At 41.4% G+C, this 21,401-nt stretch overlaps 1 protein-coding gene across 1 annotated transcript in view; it reads right to left on the bottom strand.

Moving 5' to 3' along the window:
- Positions 1 to 21,143, bottom strand: part of NUFIP2 (nuclear FMR1 interacting protein 2) — a 31,681-nt gene extending 10,538 nt beyond the window's left edge. Inside the window, exons 1-3 of the mRNA XM_035027673.1 lie at positions 20,780 to 21,143; positions 13,759 to 15,483; positions 639 to 671 (exon numbers count right to left, since the gene is read on the bottom strand). Coding sequence (XP_034883564.1) covers positions 639 to 671; positions 13,759 to 15,483; positions 20,780 to 21,062 — 2,041 coding nt within the window. The 5' untranslated portion in view covers positions 21,063 to 21,143. The remainder of the gene's footprint in view (positions 1 to 638; positions 672 to 13,758; positions 15,484 to 20,779) is intronic.
- Positions 21,144 to 21,401: the final 258 nt, after the last annotated feature.

Below are 21,401 nucleotides of genomic sequence, written 5' to 3'. Positions count from 1 at the left end.
GTATTCCGTATCTACCACATTTTAATGTATTTGGAAAAGCACACAATAATCAGGATAACCAATTTAAATTTTCTGAAAATTCCAAACAATCCAGATGTGGGTTATTCAGTCCCTTTGCCTTCCTGCTATTCACATCTTATACATGTGGTTCACGAAGGAAGCTAATTTGCTATTCTTTAGATTTTTAACCATCTATTATTTCAGAGAATATAACAGCCCAAATAAGGCTTCTAAAACAGCTAGCTAATATTTTTCTGAACTATGAATTTCAGTTCTTAGGATACCACTTGTCTACCACACAAATACAGATAAAGACTGGCTATAAGTGGAAACACTTATTCATGCTGGTTTCCTAGATTAAAAATATTTATGTTCTGTCTTACTTTCATAATCAGAGGGGGAAAAAATTCACGTTCTTCACCTAGCAGGTGAAGAGTATTTTCATATACTCTTTTCAGTGTTACCCCATGTTTAGCAATCCTGGTAAGGCAGCCAATGTCTTTTAACTGCAGTTATTAAATAATTCAAAATATAAAGCCTATTCACTTGGTGGGTCACTGTTTGTTATTCCCACCCAATCATAGCATACACTAATTAGTCATTAGTACTAACATTTTAGGTAACCTAACCATTCTTACCTTGCTTCTGCAAATTCCAAACAGATTCCATTTCTGCAAAGAAAGGAAAAAAAAAGATTATTTTATACACTAAGTTTTATAGAGCAAAGTTTAAAGCTATGCTTTTCACTTTAAACCTAAAATATCTAGACCGGTTATTGCTGGGCTGGAAGTAGGGTTGAAATAGCACAGTTCTATTAAATCTTAAACAAAACACTCTTATTTTCTTGGAATTCTCAAGTAGTGTCTTTCAGATTGCCTTAAGTTAATTACAGAAAGTGAATGATAAGTCTGCCTTTCGGCTCAGGTCATGATCCCAGGGTCTGGGATCAAGCCCTGCATTCGGCTCTCTGCTCAGCAGGGAACCTGCTTCTCCCTCTCCCTCTCCCTGCCGCTCCCCGTTTGTGCTTTATCTCTGTCAAATAAATAAAATCTTTAAAAAAAAAAAAGTGAATTATCATCTGAAATCAAACTACCAAGAGAACAATTCTATCTATACAAATAGCAAAGATGTGCTGAAGCATGCTATAGATAATCTCAATGGTATTTCTTATAACAGCTCATTGTTATTTAAAAAAAACGAAGTATTTTTTGGCACCCATCATAACCCAATGGGGTACCCAAGTCTTCTAAATGAAGCATTCAAATTTGATTAAGCATTCAAATTTGCTTAAAATGCCTTATTAAAATTTTACTTAACTCTTTGCTATAGACAAGTGATTCTGCTCTTCAAACCACACCTACTCTTATTTTTAACCCATAAGGTCAAAATGCCAATCCATACCCATTTATTAGTAAACACAATCTTCATTTGCTCCAATTCCATTGAAATGTGATCACAATGTGCTTACTTTGATAACTTACAGTGAAGAAAATATGTACATGACCGAACTATAGTGACTGTATTACAGAGAAAAGGCAAGAAAAATTCTATCTGTAAGCATTCCAGAAAGCTTCACAGAGGGCTCATTTGAAGGTTTGATGAATAAGACAATAGATGACTACTATACCACAAGAACCAAAGAACAGGAAAATAGGAACTACAGTACCTTGAAAGGAAATACTCTACTAGGTTTATAATGTAAACAAAGACTACACAGTAACAAGAATGAACTATGACTAGAGAATAAGTGCTCTTCCCATGGCCATACAACTGCCATTCTGAAAGACAAAAAGGTGATTTTTCTTCCGTATAACTGGATTTTGTGTAATTGTACTCCATATAATTTATCACTGGCCAATTATAGTTAATGAAAAATAAAACTGGAGCTCCTTAAGATAGGATGTATCTGGACATGGGTTATAGTTAAGTTAAAACATAATCTCTCCTCAGGGCTAAAAGTGTATAAATCTCAAATTATTTTTTTGTTTTATGTGTATTGTTGGAATCAGAGAATAGTAGATCACACTCTCCCTGCTCCCCTCTATCCCCCACCAAATTCACTCCTAAAAAACTTCTAAGTTTTGAAAATTTGCCAGAATTGGATGTTTGGAACAACAGGTTAATTATTCAAAATAAAGTAATCACCCAGATAAAATTGCATTCAAGGTATCATAATAAGGGCCTGATTAAACAAAGACCGGGAAATAATACATGAGTTGTCACTTGGTCCAAGAGCTTAGATGGATGCTATGGGCTTCAGATTACTGGACAGGGGCGTCTGGGTGGTTCAGTCGGTTAAGTGTCTGCCTTGGGCTCAGGTCATGATCTCAGGGTTCTGAGATCAAGTCCCGCATCGGGCTTCCTGCTCAGTGTAAAGTCTGCTTCTCCCTCTCCCTCTGCCCCTCTCCTTGTTTGTGCTCACTCTTTCTCTCTCTCTCAAAAAAAAAATCACTGGACAGATACCCATCCAAAGATTGGCAGGAAAATCCCCATCTCCTAGGTCTAAGAAGGGGAGAGAACTGTGACCAATCTAATCTGGAAAAAAGAAGATGTATCAGGAAGGTTAGTCTAGTCATGGCACTCATATCTATTAATCTAATTTCTATTATTTTCAGACAATTAGGAATAGCTGAAATGGTCATTAGAGCCGTTATCCTACACATTTCTGTACTTCAGAATAGCATACTTTAAGAAGTCCAAAGATAAGCCTTTTCTTGGTTGATCTGACTTCAAAAACATTAATCCAAAAAAACATTTTTTCTTTTAATGAAAGTACAGAAATCTCACATCTTGCAACAAATAAAGTCCTGAGTTCTGTATGTATTACCTGATGCTCATTAAGTCTGTTTAATGTAAAGATAAATGTGTATTTAGTTGTATGTTGAGAAAAACACCAACTTTTCATTTTGACCCACCTATGCTGTAACATTTCCTTTTCTCCTCCCCACCACAAACCTCAACCTGCCCTTCCCCCCCACCCTTTTTTGGTGGGGGAAGGGGGGGACTACACTCAAGAGTCCATAAAAACTAGAGTACTTTAAAGGCAAACATATAAATTTTAAAGACAAAAATAACTTTTTGCACCACCCAAGGTCTTCATTGGATTGAAGACATTTCCTTAGCTTAATCTAGAACATTCAGCTTTAGGTTTTAAACATAAATTTTATTTTTTTAAAAGATTTTATTTATTTGACAGAGAGATAGCCCGAGCAGGAACACAAGCAGGGAGAGAGGCAGAAGCAGGCTTCCCGCTGAGCAGGGAGCCCGATGCGGGGTTCAATCCCAGGACCCTGGGATCATGACTTGAGCCGAAGGCAGACACTTAACCATCTGAGCCACCCAGGCACCCCAGGTTTTAAACGTAGATTTTAAATGATTTCTGGTAAGAAAGTCTTATTACACTCAAATAAGGGCTCTGGAGTAGTGAAGTTGATTATGCTTTTTGAGGAGGGGAAAGGGATGTATGACCTAGCTAAAAAATTAGCCATGGGCCAACCTAGCTTCTAGCCAAGAAATACATCAACATTATCTGAAGTGCTGAACTGAGAAATGAATGCAATTCCCCTTCCAGTTATTTAATATTAAATACTTCTGTAACTAGTAGCAACTTGATGTCCTTGATTAGAATTTCAAGTTTCCATGAAACTTAACTGAACATCAGAAAGAAGGGGAAATAAATCAAATATTGTTTGCACGACTACATGTTATGCTTAAACAACCATACTAAGACTAATAAGCTAGTAAAAGAGAATATATAGGAAAGGAGAAAATTGTATTTTTGCCCTCTTTTAAGTTACAAAAGTCTCCATGCAGATTCTAAATACAAAACAAGTTACTCTGTGTAACTGTTTTAACTACCACAAGAGAAGCTGAACAAAATAAGGCACATTCAACTATACAAAATCATAACACAGTAATTAATCTTTCTACTTTTAATACTGCCCTCGCCCCCCACCCCACACGGTCTTTTACTTCCCAGTTCTTTTTAAAGTTGGATCCCAGCACCCAGTAAATAGTTATTGAGAAATGGCACAGGACCGAATTTGCTAACATAAGTGAAGGTTTCTGCTTTTAAAATATACCAAAGTAGGCAATTTTATTAAAATTCTGCAATTTAGACGGTCACCATCCAAATGTTAAATTTTACTATATAAAATTTTTCAAATATTTAATTATGCCACCTCATCATAGAAAATTTACCCTCAATTTTCTAAAGCAGACTACTACTACACTTCCTACATAGCTCCCTATCACAATGCTTCCTGTAGTAGATGTCCAATAACCTGCAAGTTCTAAATTCCAAGTGGAATAAAAAGTACTATTTAGGGGACAGGGATATAGATGTGAAACCAGAAAGGTTCTGCCTCCGTGAGCTTAGAAGAGACAGCTTTTCTAGATAGAAGCATCAACATGAACAAAGCTTGGTGATATTAATTAATAAGTATGAGGTATGCTAAAGCAGGAGTCAGCAAACTGATTTCTACCCATTGCCTGTTTTTGCAAATCAAGTTTTCTTGGAACAGAGCCACACCCATTTTATATATTACCCGTGGTTGTTTTTGTGTACAAGGCAGAATCAAGTACTAGAACTGCAAGGAAGAGACCGACCCCATGGCTCACAAAGCCTAAAATATTTACTATCTGGTCATTCATATAAAAAGTTTACTAGGGTGCCTGGGTGGCTCAGTTGGTTAAGCGACTGCCTTCGGCTCAGGTCATGATCCTGGAGTCCCGGGATCGAGTCCCGCCATCGGGCTCCCTGCTCGGCGGGGAGTCTGCTTCTCCCTCTGACTCTCCCCTCTCTCATGCTCTCTATCTCATTCTCTCTCTCAAATAAATAAATAAAATCTTTTAAAAAAAAAAAGTTTACTAACCTATGCTTTGGTGGTCACAATTATTTACTAAGGCTGGGTGTCACTAAGACAAAAAGATTTAGACAAAGAACAAAACTATTCAGGGAACAGAGATAAAAGTCACTAAGAAGGAAAGATTCACACAAAGATAAATGCTATTCTGCTATTCAGGGGATAGCACAAAGGCACATACAAAGGAAAGTTTACTATTTACATCATATAGGTGAAGAGAAGTCACTGAAAATATGAGATTATTGTACTAAATACTAGTAATGATTGAGGTAACTAAAGAGTATGGATGAAGTTATAATACAGTAGTCCCCCTTATCTGCAGGAGATCGGTTCCAAGACCCCTCTCCCCAACAGTAGATGCTTAAAACTGCAAACAGTACCAAACCCTACGTATACTTTGTTTTTTCCTATACATACATGCCTATGATAAAGTCTAATTTATAAATTAGGCACAGTAAGAGATTAACAATAGAATAGAACCATTATAACACACTGTAAAAAAAAAAAGTTATGTGAGTGTGGTCTCTCTCAAGTATCTCAATTGTACCGTACTTAACATTCTTCTTGTGATGATGTGAGATGAAAAAATGCCTACATGATGAGATGAAGTGAGATGAATGACAATAGGCATTGTGACGTCGCGTTAGGCTACTACTGACCTTCTGACGATTCAGAAGGATCATCTGCTTCCAGACCACAGCTGACCGCGGGGAACTGAAACCGCGGAAAGCAAAACCACGGATAAGGTGGGACTACTGTACAGAAAAAGAGCCCAGTAAATATTACTGCAAAAGTGAAGAAATCAGGACAGTTGTATTAGAGATAGAAAGGGAAAAATGGGCATGTTAGAGACAGGATCCATTAACCTAATAATTAGGGTTTGGGAAAAAATGAATTCAGTTTTATATACAAAGAATTAGAGTGGTGATGTTGTAAATACATGGTCTGAACTCAATGTAAAAGCAGTTGAAGTTTTGAGCTTAATACACAGTGACAGAATTGGATGAGATTACTCAGAGGAGTTTGAGTAGCATGAAAAGGAGACTGAAAGAACACCAACACTTGAGAAAAAGAGAATGATACCAGGAAGGTTATGCTGAAGATGTAACAAGTAGGAAAGTGTGTAGTTAAGGAAATGCAAATTAGAGAATTTAGGGAGGGAGTGTGCAACTACTGCAATTCTTATTCAAAGTTAAGACACTGTTCACTTTCTAGTCACTTTCTCTCTGGCCAGATGTCACTGCCTGGTTCAAGCAGTGGTACCTTACAAACATTTCTGCAATGTAATCTTTTAACAGGCCTCTCTTGCCCTTAATCGGGTCTCACTTTCTATCTTCTACACCATGGCTATCATTCTCTTCCTCTAAAAATATAAACCTGGGGCACCTGGGTGGCTCAGTTGGTTAAGCGACTGCCTTCGGCTCAGGTCGTGATCCCAGGGTCCTGGGATCGAGCCCCGCATCGGGCTCCCAGCTCAGCGGGGAGCCTGCTTCTCCCTCTGACCCTCTCCTCTCTCACGCTGTTTCTCTCTCGCTCACTCTCTAATAAAACAAATAAAATCTTAAAAAAAAAATAAAATAAAATAAAAAATAAAAATACAAACCTAAAAGGGACCAAAACATTTCAATGGATTCTCCCTGCCTACAGGGAGACTAGATCTGTTTGTCTTGTATAAAACTTCCAGCATTTGACACAGCCGTATATCAATAAATAAACTGGAGGACTAAATCAAAGATTTTTCTAACTTGCACCACTCACCTTCCTTGAAGCACTCTGAAATGACTAGCATGTTCAAATACTATTCCATTTCCTCCACCTAAAATAGTTATGACTTTCCTTGTACAATAAATAAGCCAATTTCCACTTCTCTTTTGAATCCTACTTGCCTCTCCTGACCCTCCCACCCCCTTTAGGGGTAACTCTATGTTCCAAACACGTTTTATATATTTTTCTACAGAGCAGTCACACTAGTCATGTATTTCTTTCCATGTATGTTTCCCTTTTAGACTGAATTCCTTAAAGACATGAATCCCCTCTTTTCATCTACTTATCACAATTGCTTCACACAGAGCTCGGTGCAATATGTAAACATTTCAATAAAATATTACTCATAAATCAGTCAGGAAGTAATAATATAACAAAGTAGTATTAGGTCCATTTGAAACTGATTTGACCTACAAAAACAGCAACTGCATATGGTCCAACCAAAAATTCAGCATTTAATTCTTCAAAGAAAAAGACTTAAAGCTAAGAGGGTTAAAACCAACTTGAGGCTTATTTTTTTTTTTACTTTTAAAATTGAATGATACTATTGTCCCAGTTTAACATACATTTAAGGGGCACCTGGGTGGCTGTTGGTTAAGAATCTGAATCTTGATTTTGGCTCAGGTCATGATCTCAGGGTCGTGAGACTGAGCCCCGCACTGGGCTCTGTGCTGGGCGAGGAACCTGCTTAAGATTCTCTCTCTGCCCTTCCCCACCTCCCCTGCCCACACACTCTCTCAAGCTCTCTCCCTCTCAAAAAAAAAAAAAAATTAGTACCTTAAAAAATCCTTTAAAAACATTTAAACATTTTAAAAAGCACATGTCTCAGGGCACCTGGGTGGCTCAGTCAGTTGGGCGTCCAACTCTTGATTTTGGCTTAGGTCATGGGACTGAGCCCTGTGTCCAGCGCTGTGCTGGAAAGAGTCTCCTTGCGATTCTGTCTCCCTCTCCCTTTGCCCCTATGCATGCACTCTCTCACTCTCTCTAAATAATGTTTAAAAAAAAATCTAAACAAAAATAAACAATAAAAAGCATGTCTTCCCACCCCAAAAGGAAACAAATCAAATATAAGGCCAAACAAGGGGACTGCTACAACTGAGAACCCCCAGATCAATCTACCACTGATCTTGCCTTCCAATCCCCTATCAAGCCATTACTGGGTATCTTAGCACCATGTTTTGCTATTCTGATTTCCCTTCCCAACCAGTCAGTCCGGAGTACCTCCCTATTCTTTTGCAAAGACTGTCAGAATCTTCTCCCCACCCTTTTCTTTTCCATTTTGACTATACCAGAGAATTAACAGCTTATTTAATTTTTTTAATTTTAGGGGCATCTGCCTGGCTCAGTCAGTGGAGTGTACGACTCTTGGTCTGGGGTTGTGAGTTCCAGCCCCATGGTGGGAGCAGAGACTGACTGAGAGTTGCATGCTCTACTGACTGAGCCAGCCAGGCATCCTGATAACAGCTTATTTTCAAGTCAATTTGACTAAAGTACTTAGAAGTCATCACCTTTTTAGGAGATACTTAATATAACTTTTCATTGCATCAACTTCAGTCTTATATTCCCAATTTGGAGCTACACCAAACTAAATAGAACTGTCTGGACCACCTCTAGATACATACATTAGAAACTTGGAGCTTGGGCACCTGGGTGGCTCAGTCGTTGGGCATCTGCCTTCGGCTCAGGTCATGATCCCAGGGTCCTGGGATCGAGCCCCACATTGGGCTCCCTGCTCCGCGGGAAGCCTGCTTCTCCCTCTCCCACTCCCCCTGCTTGTGTTCCCTCTCTCACCGTGTCTCTCTCTGTCAAATAAATAAATAAAAATCTTAAAAAAAAAAAATTTAGTATTCAGATCTTTCTGTAAACAAAAGTCTAAACTGTATACATAGTCCCCCTTCCCTTTGATGGATTAACCATAACTTGTCTCTGCCTCCTCATACCCCGTAGATCAGCTTCTGCATTCCCAAACCTAAAATCCCTTTTTATTTTTTTTTTAGATTTTATTTATTTATTTGACAGAGAGAGACACAGCGAGAGAGGGAACACAAGCAGGGGGAGTGAGAGAGGGAGAAGCAGGCTTCCGCCGAGCAGGGGGCCCGATGCGGGGCTCGATCCCAAGACACTGGGATCATAACCTGAGCTGAAGGCAGACGCTTAACGATTGAGCCACCCAGGCACCCCAATAAACATTTATTTTTAAAAAGGGATTTTAGGGGGGCGCCTGGGTGGCTCAGTCGTTAAGCATCTGCCTTCAGCTCAGGTCATGATCCCAGGGTCCTGGGATCGAGCCTCGCATCGGGCTCCCCGCTCGGCAGGAAGCCTGCTTCTCCCTCTCCCACTCCCCATGCTTGTGTTCTCTCTCGCTGTCTCTCTCTGTCAAATAAATAAAATCTTTAAAAAAAAAAAAAAAAAAAAAGAAAAATGACTTCCAATGTATCTTACAAATTGGTGCCACATTAATCTAGCCGAATGCAAGGTTAATAATACCAACTCAGTTTTTAAAAGTGTACAATAAAACAAAGGCTGATGTGCTATTTTATAAATTTAGAAGCCCAGGCTTAAAAATGACAAATGATTTTTTTTCAGGTACACAGTAATTAGGAATACTTCAGCATTCACCTGTCTTCTGTGCAGTTAAGTTACTTCCATTCCACCAGCCCATCTCCCTGATATTCAGTGGCTCCCCACCTGCCTCCAGACTGATCTGATGATCTGGTAGCAACTTACCTTCCTTCTATGTTCCCTCACCACATCCAAAAAAGAACCTTTCCAATATTTATTTACTCAGGATTCTCCAACTTATCTATTCTTTGTCTTCCTCCTCTCTGCATTTCCGTAAGTCAAAAAATCTTCCCCATCCATCAAAACTCAGTTTAAATACTGCTGCCTCCATGAAAACAAACCCACATTTACTCTTCCCACCTTTACTCCATTAAAAATTCTCCTTCCACTGAAGTCTTCTAGGTATTTGTATCTGTATGACACTTAAAATCTTGCCTAGTAAACTTGTGTATTGTTTTCACCTCTACTTAAGCTCTTCAAAGAAAAAGACTCACCCTTTCGAAGTCTTCCATAACTAAGCAAAGTACTTTGCCTCTAAGTACATCATAAGGGAAAGGAAAACATACACACATATATATTACTGCACAACTGTGGCAGAGAAAAAGAAAAAAAGGATTAAGCTGAAGAAAGCTCTCTAGACTTGGAGTTCCCAATCCTAGCTGGCAATGAGAACCACCACCTAGTGAGTTAAAACACATTTTTATTCCAGGGTGTGGCCCAGATCTAGTAAATCAAATCATTTATGCCAATAACCTATGGAGGTAACAGAGAAACAAATTCTTAAAGTTTCATACTATAGCCTAGTGTTCCCTTCAAGGACATTTTATACTAGATAACTGTCATGTTGACTCACTTCAACCATTAAGAATTACACCTTATTTTATTCATCTCCCCCTGCATCTCTACATGCTGGGTAAAATTTACCATATCAAATTATTTTTTCATGAATACTCCAAAATATCAGCATTCTGAATGCTTGATAACCTTCAGTGCATTATTAGTTAGGCAAGATAAATCAACCTGGTTTAAACAAACACTGACCAAACACACAACTCACACCAACCTATTTCAACAGATTTGGCTTCAAATGACTTTTTTTTTAATCAAATTACTTCAAATGACCATTTCAAAATCAAATATTCACCTCAAAAAGTTAAAGGGTCTAGTATTACAAGTCTCTTGAAAAGTAAATGCTTTAAAGGAGGCAACAGTTATATGTCCTGGGTATGTGCATTAAAAGCTATTACTCTAACATTAAGTATCAACTAGCAAGATGTTAGGTTACCTGGAATTTGCTCTTGACACTGCTACCAAAGAAAGCGTGAAGGTAGGCAGGTGAAGTAAGAATGACCATGCTTTTTAAATGTTCAGGCTAGACGATGGGTACATTGGGGTTCATTATAGGTTCCACTTTTGAATATAAATTTTTTCATAGTCAGTTTAAAAAGATATCACTTTAAAGTTCACCCCTTAAGTGCCACTTGAGAATAATAGAGAATAGAACCTACATCTCACCATAAATATTAATACTGCTATGTAATGGTACAATATTCCCCCAGATAATATAAAGATTAACCCTCCTGTTTCTTAAGTTAATAACATAATGTGTAAAAAGAAAAATCCCAAGAATTCCCACCAATCTTTTTTTATACCTCATCATATCTGTATTTCATATCCTCAAAATGTACTGAACATTAGTCTAAGGCTGCAAGTAATTAATGTTTAATCTAAAAAATGCACCATTCCTACTGAACTGACACCAAGCACCCTCTTACCTACTATTTCCAAATAAAGTTGTTGAAGAGCTTATTTTTGAAGTTAGGAGGTATACCTAAGAACTTCTATTCCTGAGCCTAACTTTAACTCAGTAAGCGACTGCCTTTGAAAGTTGAAAGAGAAGACTACACTAACGGACCAAGAAAATACAGGTGCTCTTTTAAAGTATTCCAATAAGCCAAACTGATTATTACCTCCTTTAGAGTTTAAGACAACTTGGGGGGAAAAAAAAGCCAGCCTTCGCTTATGAGAAAGATCTGCAGATCTTCAAAAGGTTGTAATTCAAAACAAATTCAAAGAAAAATTAGTGACCTAATGAACCAATCCACATTTGGCAGTAATTCAAAGAACCTGCCACTGGGAACTAACTGAACTGAATGTTATCCATTGTTCGGGTGGGGGGGGGGGGCGACAATCAATACCAATTTAATCTCAGTAATATCCAACTACAAAACTCAAATTGATGCACTTTACTAAAGCAGATCATTCGGTAATATCAGCAAAATTAAATATAACTGCACCCATGTGGGGGCATTTAGCTCATCTAAATACCACTGATTTCCTATCTAGTTAGCCTACCTATACGGAAAATGCATACACAATACCTAGAAATAAATACAGGAGTTAATACCCCCATTTAAAAAGGCTTACAATTCTCCATAATAAAAATCTATATAAAACCACCAGCCAACCGCCACTTAACGGAACAACTTGTCCCGGACTTTTTTTGCAGGTTACAGAAGAACATAATCAGATATCCTCTCAGGTTCACACAATGACCACCAATACAAAATACTCAGGTAAAGCTTTTCCCAATAAAGGTCTCTGGAGGGCAGATGGCACAGAAGATACCACCCAAAACGCCAACTCCCCCAGCAGAATTTAACTGATAATTAACCACAAGTCTTAAGAAACTAAGCAATTTTTTTGCCCTAACTTTCCTAAAAACATTCACTTCCTGGTTAATTCATTTACTTCCAAATAGCAGTGCTGGAGAAAAAAGTGAAGACAGGTAATTTTATCTGCCAGGATTTCTACTCCTAAACTCCCATAAGGCAATACTACTACTTACTCCCATTTTTTAAAGGGAAGAAAAATAGAAAAAGGACATCTGTTCATTTTACTAATGTCTTCCAGTTTGCAGATAAGGAAAGGTATGCAGAGGAGGCAATTTGCTTAAAAGTCACATAAATAGCTTTGTTATTCATCTCTGAGGCAGTGATTCTTCCAGGGAGAATATGGTAATTACCTCATCCCCACTATATGATATGCTGCCCCTTCCCTGCAGTTGCAAGTCACTGCCTAAAAGAGCCAATGTTAAAAATGGGAATGTGCAGCATATCTTAGGTGTGTGTATGCATGCATGGGGTACAGATTTCTGTTAGGGGAGGAGGGGAATATGGAAGACTGAAAATCACTGTTCTCAAAAGTACCTAGGTTGTAAACATCATTCACTAAGCCTCGTTATTTGCTGTAGGGATAATAAGTTATGCCATACAGCATATATATATATATTTTTAAAGATTTTATTTATTTAGGGGTTGCCTGGGTGGCTCAGTCGTTAAGCGTCTGCCTTCGGCTCAGGTCATGATCCCAGGGTCCTGGGATCGAGCCCCACATCGGGCTCCCTGCTCGGCGGGAAGCCTGCTTCTCTCTCTCCCACCCCCTCTGCTTGTGTTCCCTCTCTCGCTGTGTCTGTCAAATAAATAAATAAAATCTTAAAAAAAAAAAAGATTTTATTTATTTATTTGAGAGAGAGAGAACACACGAGCGGCAGAGGGTCAGAGGGAGAAGCAGACTCCCTGCTGAGCAGGGAGTCCAATGTGGGACTCGATCCTGGGACTCCAGGATCGACCTGAGCCAGCCAAAGGCAGTCGCTTAACCAACTAAGCCACCCAGGCGCCCTGCCATACAGCCTATTTTTAAGACACAAATGGGGTGCCTGGGTGGCTCAGTCGGTTAAGCATCGACTCTGATTTTGGCTCAGGTCATGATCTCAGGGTCCTGGGACTAAGCCCTGCAGTGGACTCCCTGCTCAGCATTCTCCCTCTGCCCCTCCCGACGCTTGCTCTCTCTCTGATATAAATTTTGACTTAAAAAAAAAGACACAAATAAACCATATTCTAAAAAAGTTATGCGCATGGAACTTGAAAGATATCGGATTCCTTTTTTTAACATAGGCTTTGGGCTATGGAAAGTACAGATTCCAAGAGCCTCGTTCCTACCATGCTAATTGGGCTTGCCGTTGCAGTTATTGAAATTATTTTCCATTTCCCATTCAGCACCCACTATTTCTTCGTATAAGAGGAAAAATAGTTTGACACTCCATCTTTTTGGACTCCTCCTCAAAAACACTGCTCCTACTCATTTTACACAAATTAGAACTATCAAGTGAGCTCACTAATAAAGAAGCATATGATATAAAAAGCAAAGAAGAGCGAACATCTGTTCAAAGAAAAATTTTAAAAAGAACCCAAGAGAAAATATGTCATCCCTTTAGGCACAACCCCACCCCTCTTCACTCTTTGAACCAAGTGTAGGAAGTCAAATATACTTGTACATATTTAAAAAAAAAATGCTTTTAAGTTGAAAACGTAAACATTCCTTCTTAATAGTACTATTTCCAAAGACCCTGAATTAGTTTATCAGCTGCTTATCCACTGTTATTCTCAACTTAGTTTCCAAATTCTTAAAGAATCTCATAGTAATTTCCAAAATTCACCCTTAATACACCAGCTAATGTAAGTTAAATCAACCAATAGGAATCTTTATAGAAGAACAAATGAGTTACCTTTAGTGTGATATACAATAGCAGCCCTCAGGTCAAAAGAACCCCAGCTATCATTTCTTTCTAGGCCTCTCTGGTATCTCTGGTCTTTGGCGGAGCCTAACAAAGTGTTCGTAGGAGACGCCAGAGGATTTTGATTTTCTATCTCATAGTCCTTTGAGAGAAACACTAAAGCACCTTGACTACCGGTGTCTGCTTTTTGCAGGTCACCTATATGACTGGGTTCCAAGGGTAAGGCTCCACTCTCACTAGTAGTCCCAGATTTTAGAATGCTACCCAGAACTTGAGGACTAGTCCGTTTTTCCAGCTCATAAGCCTTGGGAAACACAGGATGCTCAGTTCCTGAGGGGATTATTTCAGCACCCTGTGAAACCAAAGTGGCAGGATATTCCCCTTGAAATGTCACCTCCATCACTTTATGATCTGATGACTTCCCAATAACAGTCTCAGGGCCAGCACTGGGCTCATTTATAAATGATAAACCCCACTGATTCTGGAAGATATCCCCCAGGTTTTGCTGATCTGTCTGAGAGGGTAGATCCACTTGTGCCGTGCTCAACAGCACAGTTTGCATATTTGAAGGATAGATAAAAAGGCTAGATTTAATTTGTTCAACAGCTGCTGAAGTCAGACTCATGTCCTGGAGAACTGAATCAGTCCCAGACGAGATGGGTGTTAGAGTATTAGCAGCAGTAGTTAGCAGTGGCTGACCCCCTGGAGAATACACACTTGCATCAGTCCCTGCTAAAACAGGCCCATTAGAAAAGTTGGCCGAAGTAACAGATTTCAGCGCTGACATAGGGACCTGGGATAACCGACTTGAAGACTGGGTCGGAGTTTCCCCAGTAGATGATGAAGAGGATGAAGATGAAGATGGCGACACAGAAGAATTCTGTACAGTTTTGTTGAGGTTTTCCTTAACTTTGCTTGCATAACTTATTTTAGGAACTATTTTAGCACTGCTATTGTCCACTGGAAAAACTGGTGGTGGTTTAAATAGGGTCCATGAGTCCTCTTTGGAGGTAACAGCAGAAGCATGCTTTCCTTTGGGTCGATCATCAAACTTTTTGCTGCTCACACCAGGTTTAATATCAGAGCTTTTCCGCAGCATATCACCCACAGCAGGTTTTCCTCGATTTGTTCCTCCAGGCCCAGCTTCATACTTCCAAATGGGCTTCGAACCATCTACTCGATTTCCCTTTTGTTCACTGTAGTCAGGCTTGAAAGTTTCAAGTCCCTGTTTTAAGGTTGGGACACTGGTCTCCTGTTGCATTATTTTGTCCTGAACTAAATTAAGGTTTTCACAACCCTTGGCACTATTGCGCCTAGCTTTCCTTTTTTTAGGAGTGGTATATCCGCTCTCAGATCCACTACCATCATTATCTGCTCCTTTGCCCATATAACCATTAGTAATATAGCCAGAATTAGTTGTTACAACACCATTTGGAATTGCTACTGTATCGGTCTTGTCTACAGACTGGTTCTCTCCAGATTTATTTTCGTAAGATTTCCCATTCTTTTTGTCCATGCTGTTTTTCTGAATGAAATTCCTGGTTTTAATTCCTGCTTTCCCAAAGGTGCTGGCCTTTACAGTCTGCTTCAGATTAGTGTCTACAATTTGTTGGTTGCCATTGAGGACCCTGGAAATAGGGTTGGTAGCTTCATCAGAACCCAGGCTCTTTAAAGGTATTTCTCTTTCTCCAGCATTACCATTTAGTTCACCATAGCCTAGAGAGGGCGGAAAAAAAAGGTGTTGGTTTTTTTTTTTACAATTATAATATATACATTACAGTAGTACCTAACATTTAAAGACACTATGCTATGAGCATTAGCTTGACGATCTGTTATTATTTCACAACTACGAGAAAACACTTGTGAGCCCCATATTAGTAATCAGAAGTCTACCAAGCAAGAGTCTGAACCAAGCTGGAATTCAAACCAAAGTCTGAGGTCAGAAAGAACAAGACCTCTTAACAGCACGCCATAACACCCCTCACCTAAAAGAACCAACCTCCCCATTGTTCTCACAAAGCTGTTATAAAATTTCCTTTACAATTAAGAACAGAGCTACCCTCTGGGCAAAAATCAAGTTATGTTGATACATTAATTGTACATGGAAATTAAAGAATCCCTTCCCAGGGGCGCCTGGGTGACTCAGTCAGTTAAGCTACTTAACTCAGGCCCTGATCTCAGGGTCCTGGGATTGAGCCCCATATCATTGGGCTCCTTGTTCAGCTGGGAGTCTGCTTCTCCCCCCCACCTGTCTGCCCCTCCCCTCTGCTCGTGCTCTCTTGAGCGCTCTCAAATAGAATCTTAAAAAAAAAAAAAAAATCCCTTTCTATGCAACCATAAATGGCTGGTAGTCACCATAAGCAGTTTCTACTACATTCTGCTGAACAAAAATCTAATACTCATGAAATCTTTCTACAGTGGTCTTGAATTTATTTTGACATTTCCCAGACATTAGATCATACTGTTAATGTATGAAACCAAAACAGCTATGTACCAATGTTTCTAACTCTTTTAAAATATATTTTCTTCATTTTACATCTGGGTAAGCAGACTCTCAGGGAAATTAACTTGCCCAAGTCACAACATAGAGAACTGGAAATCTGAACTCCAGTCTGCCTATAACATAGTATCCTATCACTATGTAATACTGCCTACAAGTGATGCAATATTATTTACTAAACAAAACTACAATGAAAGGTATCTAATTTTAGGGCGCCTGGGTGGCTCAGTCGGTTGAGCGTCTGCCTTCGGCTCAGGTCATGATCCCAGGGTCCTGGGATCGAGTCCCGCATCGGGCCCCCTGCTCTGTGGGGAGCCTGCTTCTCCCTTTCCTCCCCACTTGTGCTCTCTATCTCACTATCTCTGTCTCTCTCAAATAAATAAAATCTAAAAAAAAAAAAAAAAAAATTTTAAAAAAGTGTTATGGTGTTCAAGTTTAAGACCTTCAACTACCATAAAGAGTTTACTACTATACATTATTCAATTAGGCTAACAACAGCTTTTCCCATTTCCTTACCCGTAAAATAGTAGTATTAGTTATCCACCTTTCTATGAAATGTTCCCAAAAGCATTTTGAGGTCAAGTAATTAGAAATAATTAGAAACAGATACATAATAGAAGAATACACACACATTCATTTAAGGCAGCTTTTCAGGGGATTGGGGGAGAGGTGTCCAATAAGAATACCAAGTAATTTGCCTTTGTCACTTTCATTCATTATTGTGGGCCTTTAGCCTGTGAAGGCTAAAAGGAATGTGAACTATATTCTTGTTTTGAAATTGTTTTAATTCCCAATATGGTAATCAACAGATATATAACCCAAAGTAAAAGCTCTTTATGAATTTTAAAAACATAAAGGATCTAGGATTTTTTTTTGTTTGTTTTTTTTACAAGTGTGAGAACCATTGTTTTAAAAGAATTTGATGTGGAATAGAACACAGTCTGGGAAGATGTACAACAGGATGTACTATAATTTTAAGGCACTCATTTCATATCAGAGAAAAAGATAAGGACGCTAAGAATGAACAAATAGAGGCATTTTCTTCTACTGTATTAACTTTCAGAAAGTAAGACTATAATCGTTCTAAGACTGAATGGCACAAAACTTGTACCATAAAAAATGTTTTGTTAAAGCTCTTAACTTCTGTAGAGTTGTAATTTTTGACTTTTTTTTTTTTTTTTTTTGACAGCCAATCAAATCAAACTTTGGTGGAAAAATTCTAACTATGAAACTACAAGTAAAGAAGAGATCACTGCTTAGGGTGTTTTCTGAAAGGTTCCTTTTTTCTTAAAAAAGTTCCTAAATAGAGGCTCTCAACGTTTTTAACAGATCCAAGTTTACCTGTGTACAACTCTAGACTAAAAAGAAAAACTACATATACCATTTAACATGCCAACAGGCTAAACAAAGGTCTGTACTCTTGGGCCCATTAGTCGTAACTTTCTCAAAGGTAAGCAAGCAGTCTTAAAAAAATTCCAATATCCAAACTAACCTGGACCAAAGCCAAAACTTTTAAGTGAACCAGGATAATTTTTCCTAAAATTACTAGTATTTAGTGGTTCCAATATCAGGAATCACCAAACAATTTAATAACAGCTCAAAAGCCACTATACTTCTACTCCCAAGTTTTAATAACAAATAGCATTTCTCATTTAACTAAGGTTTTTTCCAGGGGCACCTGGGTGGCTCAGTCGGTGAAGCGTCTGCCTTATGTTCAGGTCATGATCTCAGGGTCCGAGTCTCGTGCTACCCTCTTTCTCATATAAAGTCTTAAAAAATTTTTTTTCTATAGTAACTTTGTTGGTATGCAAAGCGTACCAGAGACATTTTCTTTCAGAAACTTAGGTATTTAAGAAAAATGCAAACACCACAGAATCACTGAGAGAAGTCAAAGAGCTCTCTGCACTTTCACTATTCAGGTTTGTCATGCTAAAGCATCTAACCCTACTTCAAATGGACTCTGCAAAACTTCAGTCCCGATAAATCTAGCTTTTGGATTAGAAACCGGAATTACTGAACACATTTGGCCCTCTCTTGCGCCCTCTTCTGGAAAAAGAAAACAGGTTCCTCTTTATAGGTTTGTGGGTAATGAGTCATAAAAGCCCACTTCAACATATTACAGATACATTTCAAAAATGCTCCTAGTTTTCTTAGTAAATTAGCATTATACATGTTGAAGTCACAATACTGTAACCAGGCCACACATGTAAAACTGTTCATCCCAAATTGTTTACATTCTCTCAAAACTGCTAAGCCCAGTTTCCCCTCTCTATCCTCTTCCTGGATAAGACATACTAATTTGAAGAATGCCACCTTGAATGGTTCAGGGGCTGCTTCTATATGCAGAGACGATGCCTGCAGGGGTATATTAATACCTGACCAACGAAATACAATTTTCCAATCTGAACAGTAATACTGCTTTATATTCCAAGCAACTATAATGAAGTAAGATTTTCTTTCCTCTAAGTTGAAAAAGACCTAAAGTTAAAACATTTAGTGTTGTATACTTTCTAATAGTTTTCAAGCTGTTCCAAATCCGTTAAGATTAAATAATATATATGTTCACTTCTACTGCACACCTGATGTCCCTGCCCCCAAAAGTGGAAAATCTGGCATTCCAATTTCAGTCTTCAAATTACATTAAGTCTTCAACAGAGCAGCAATTTTTCTCCAGCTCTCAGTAACTGCTTGTATCACATTTGATATGCTGGGTTTAACATCCATTTTCTTACCATTCCCTTCATTTCTCTTCAATTTATAAGGAGTCTTTAAATTTGTAAAAATCTGCCTGGTTACAAACTTTTTAAGTTCATTTCTTCTCAAATGTTTTCTAAAATGACTTTTACTCTCAATTTAACATTTGTTCAAATCAAGACGTTGGGGCTCGCCATCAATTTGAAAATAGAAAAACACCTTTCCTTCTTACATGGAAAAAAGCCTCGTCCGAGGCAAGATGGTAGTGAACCAACCTCATGGATGAGCCACCTCGTTTCTCCTTTAAGGACAAGAAACAGGGGTCAAGAAAAACTCGCCCTCTCCCCCCATCCAATCATTTTTCTAATCGCTCTCCTCGAAATCACTACCCAAGCCCGGAAGGTAAATGCTGGGGGGCTTGAGGGAGCGAAACAAGCTTTTCTTGTAAAAATGAGCTGCTAGAGGGAAAGGGCCCAAGTGAAAGCCTGAGAGGCGGAGTCGTGAGCGAACCTGGCAGGAGACGAGGTTCCTGTGGCAGAGAAACTCGTGACCGGGGAGCCTGGTTCCCGCTGGGTACCCCACCCGGCCTTCAGGCACCGCCTCTACCCAAAATGTACCCCCCCCCAGCCCTCCTGCCCAAGGAGCGCCGCGGCCGCCGCCCGCGGCCTCCTGCTCCGGGCTCCACTTCCAGGCCGGCTCCCCGCCCGGACCGCCCGCGCCTCCCGCCGCACCCGGGAGCGGGAAACGCGGCCGCCGGCGCGCGGGGCCCGGTGCAGGCCGCTCCCCTCGTGGCCGCTTCCCTCCCCCACCCCAACCGCCCCCGCCCCTCACCCCAGGGACCCGCCCGGGACCGCGCGGCCGCCACCGGGTTACACAACCCGGCCGGCGGCGGGGGGAGGGGCGGCCACGGGCCGGGGGCGACGGCGCCCCCGCAGTGCGGGGGGCAAGGCGGCCGCGGGTGGGGACCCCGAGCCCCCCAGCTCCGCCGCGCCGAGCCCCCTCGGCACCCTTCCCCCTCCGCTCCTCAGTGGGCCGGAGTCGGTGACAGGAATCGGCTTCCAACATGGCGGACAGGAAGCGGCCCCGCGAGGAGGAGAGAACATTCCAGCCGCGCCGGCTCTGGGGGGAGCGGGCCCGGGCGCCGGCCTCGCGAGGAGCCGCGAGGGCTGACCGCGGGGTCTGGTGCCCGAAAGGGGCGTCTAGAGGTGGAAATGACTCGAGAGACGAGGGGTCCCGGCCGCCCCCCCCAGACGGGGAACCCCAAGGCCACAGGTGGGCTTGGGGTGGCGGGTGAGGGAGGACACTTCCTCAACTCTGCCCACCTACCCTCGCCTCGCCGCCTGCAAAAGGGTCTCGCGACACCACCCAAGTCGGGATTCGCTAGGCCTTCTTGAGATACACCCCGAAGGCTTTGGGGGGGGAGAGCTATGGACACCCCAAATCAGGGCTACCAAATTAAGGTTCCTCCGGGGCCTCGGGAAGGTAAACGGGAAAGGAATGATGAGGCTGGACTTCCAAGGCCGACCCTCCGGGTCTCCCTCCAGCCCGGGCGGGGGCCGGGAAGGTCACACTGGCCTGGTTGGGCCTCTCCCGTGCTGAGGGGAAGGAGAGGGCGCTGCAAAGCCCGCGGCCCAGGCCGGGCTTTGGGAGAATGGAAGGGGGCTTCCCCAGCCCCGCAGGACACAGAGACACACACACGCACACACACACACACACAACCACTCGGACCGCGTCCGCGCTTTCCACATCCAGCCCCACCCCCATCTCCCCTGCCCCCCACCCCCATTCCCCTTCCCCCACTCGTCCTCCCTCCCAGACCTGTTTTCTTCTTCGGCGTTTCCTGGTGCTGCTGGAGGGCGTGTTTCTGCTCATGTTTCAGCGCCTTAGGCTGGGCCTTGGGGCTGCCCTCGGCTCCATGCTGCAGGTACTGGTGAGGCTGCTGGTGATGGTGGTGATGATGGTGGTTGTGGCTGTGGTTGTAGAAATAATAATGGTGGTGGTGGTGCGGCTGCTGCTGCTGCTGCTGCTGCTGGGGGTGATGGTGCGGATGGTGGTGGCTGTGATGGTGCTGAGGCTGTGGCTGGCCGGGCTTCTCCTCCATTGAAAGCGGCTGGGACTCCCTGGCTGAGGCTGCGGGCTGCTGCACCGTCAGGATCTGAGACTGCTTCTCCGGGCTCACTCAGTATATCTGAGCGCGTCTAGCCAGCGCACTGGTTAACCGAGCGATTCTGCGAGATTGGCAGCGGCGCTCCAGCAATCAGGAGCCGCGCTGCGCCGCAGGCCCCGCCCCCAGCCCAAATCCTCTTTCCTTCCCCTTCGCCACTGCCTCCTGGCCAACGCCACTTACCCTGTGCAACCTCACAGGGCCGGGCCTTCAACGTCAGCACTATGGCTCTCTGCTGTCGCTGTCTCTCCTTCACCGCGCAGTCTGCGAACAGCA

The sequence above is a fragment of the Mirounga leonina genome, unplaced genomic scaffold (genome assembly GCF_011800145.1).
Source record: "Mirounga leonina isolate KUSES-001 unplaced genomic scaffold, KU_Mleo_1.0 Mir_200, whole genome shotgun sequence".
NCBI classification, from domain to species: Eukaryota; Metazoa; Chordata; class Mammalia; order Carnivora; family Phocidae; genus Mirounga; species Mirounga leonina.
Note: the sequence above shows the minus strand (reverse complement) of the source record. Positions and strands in the feature narration are given on the sequence as shown.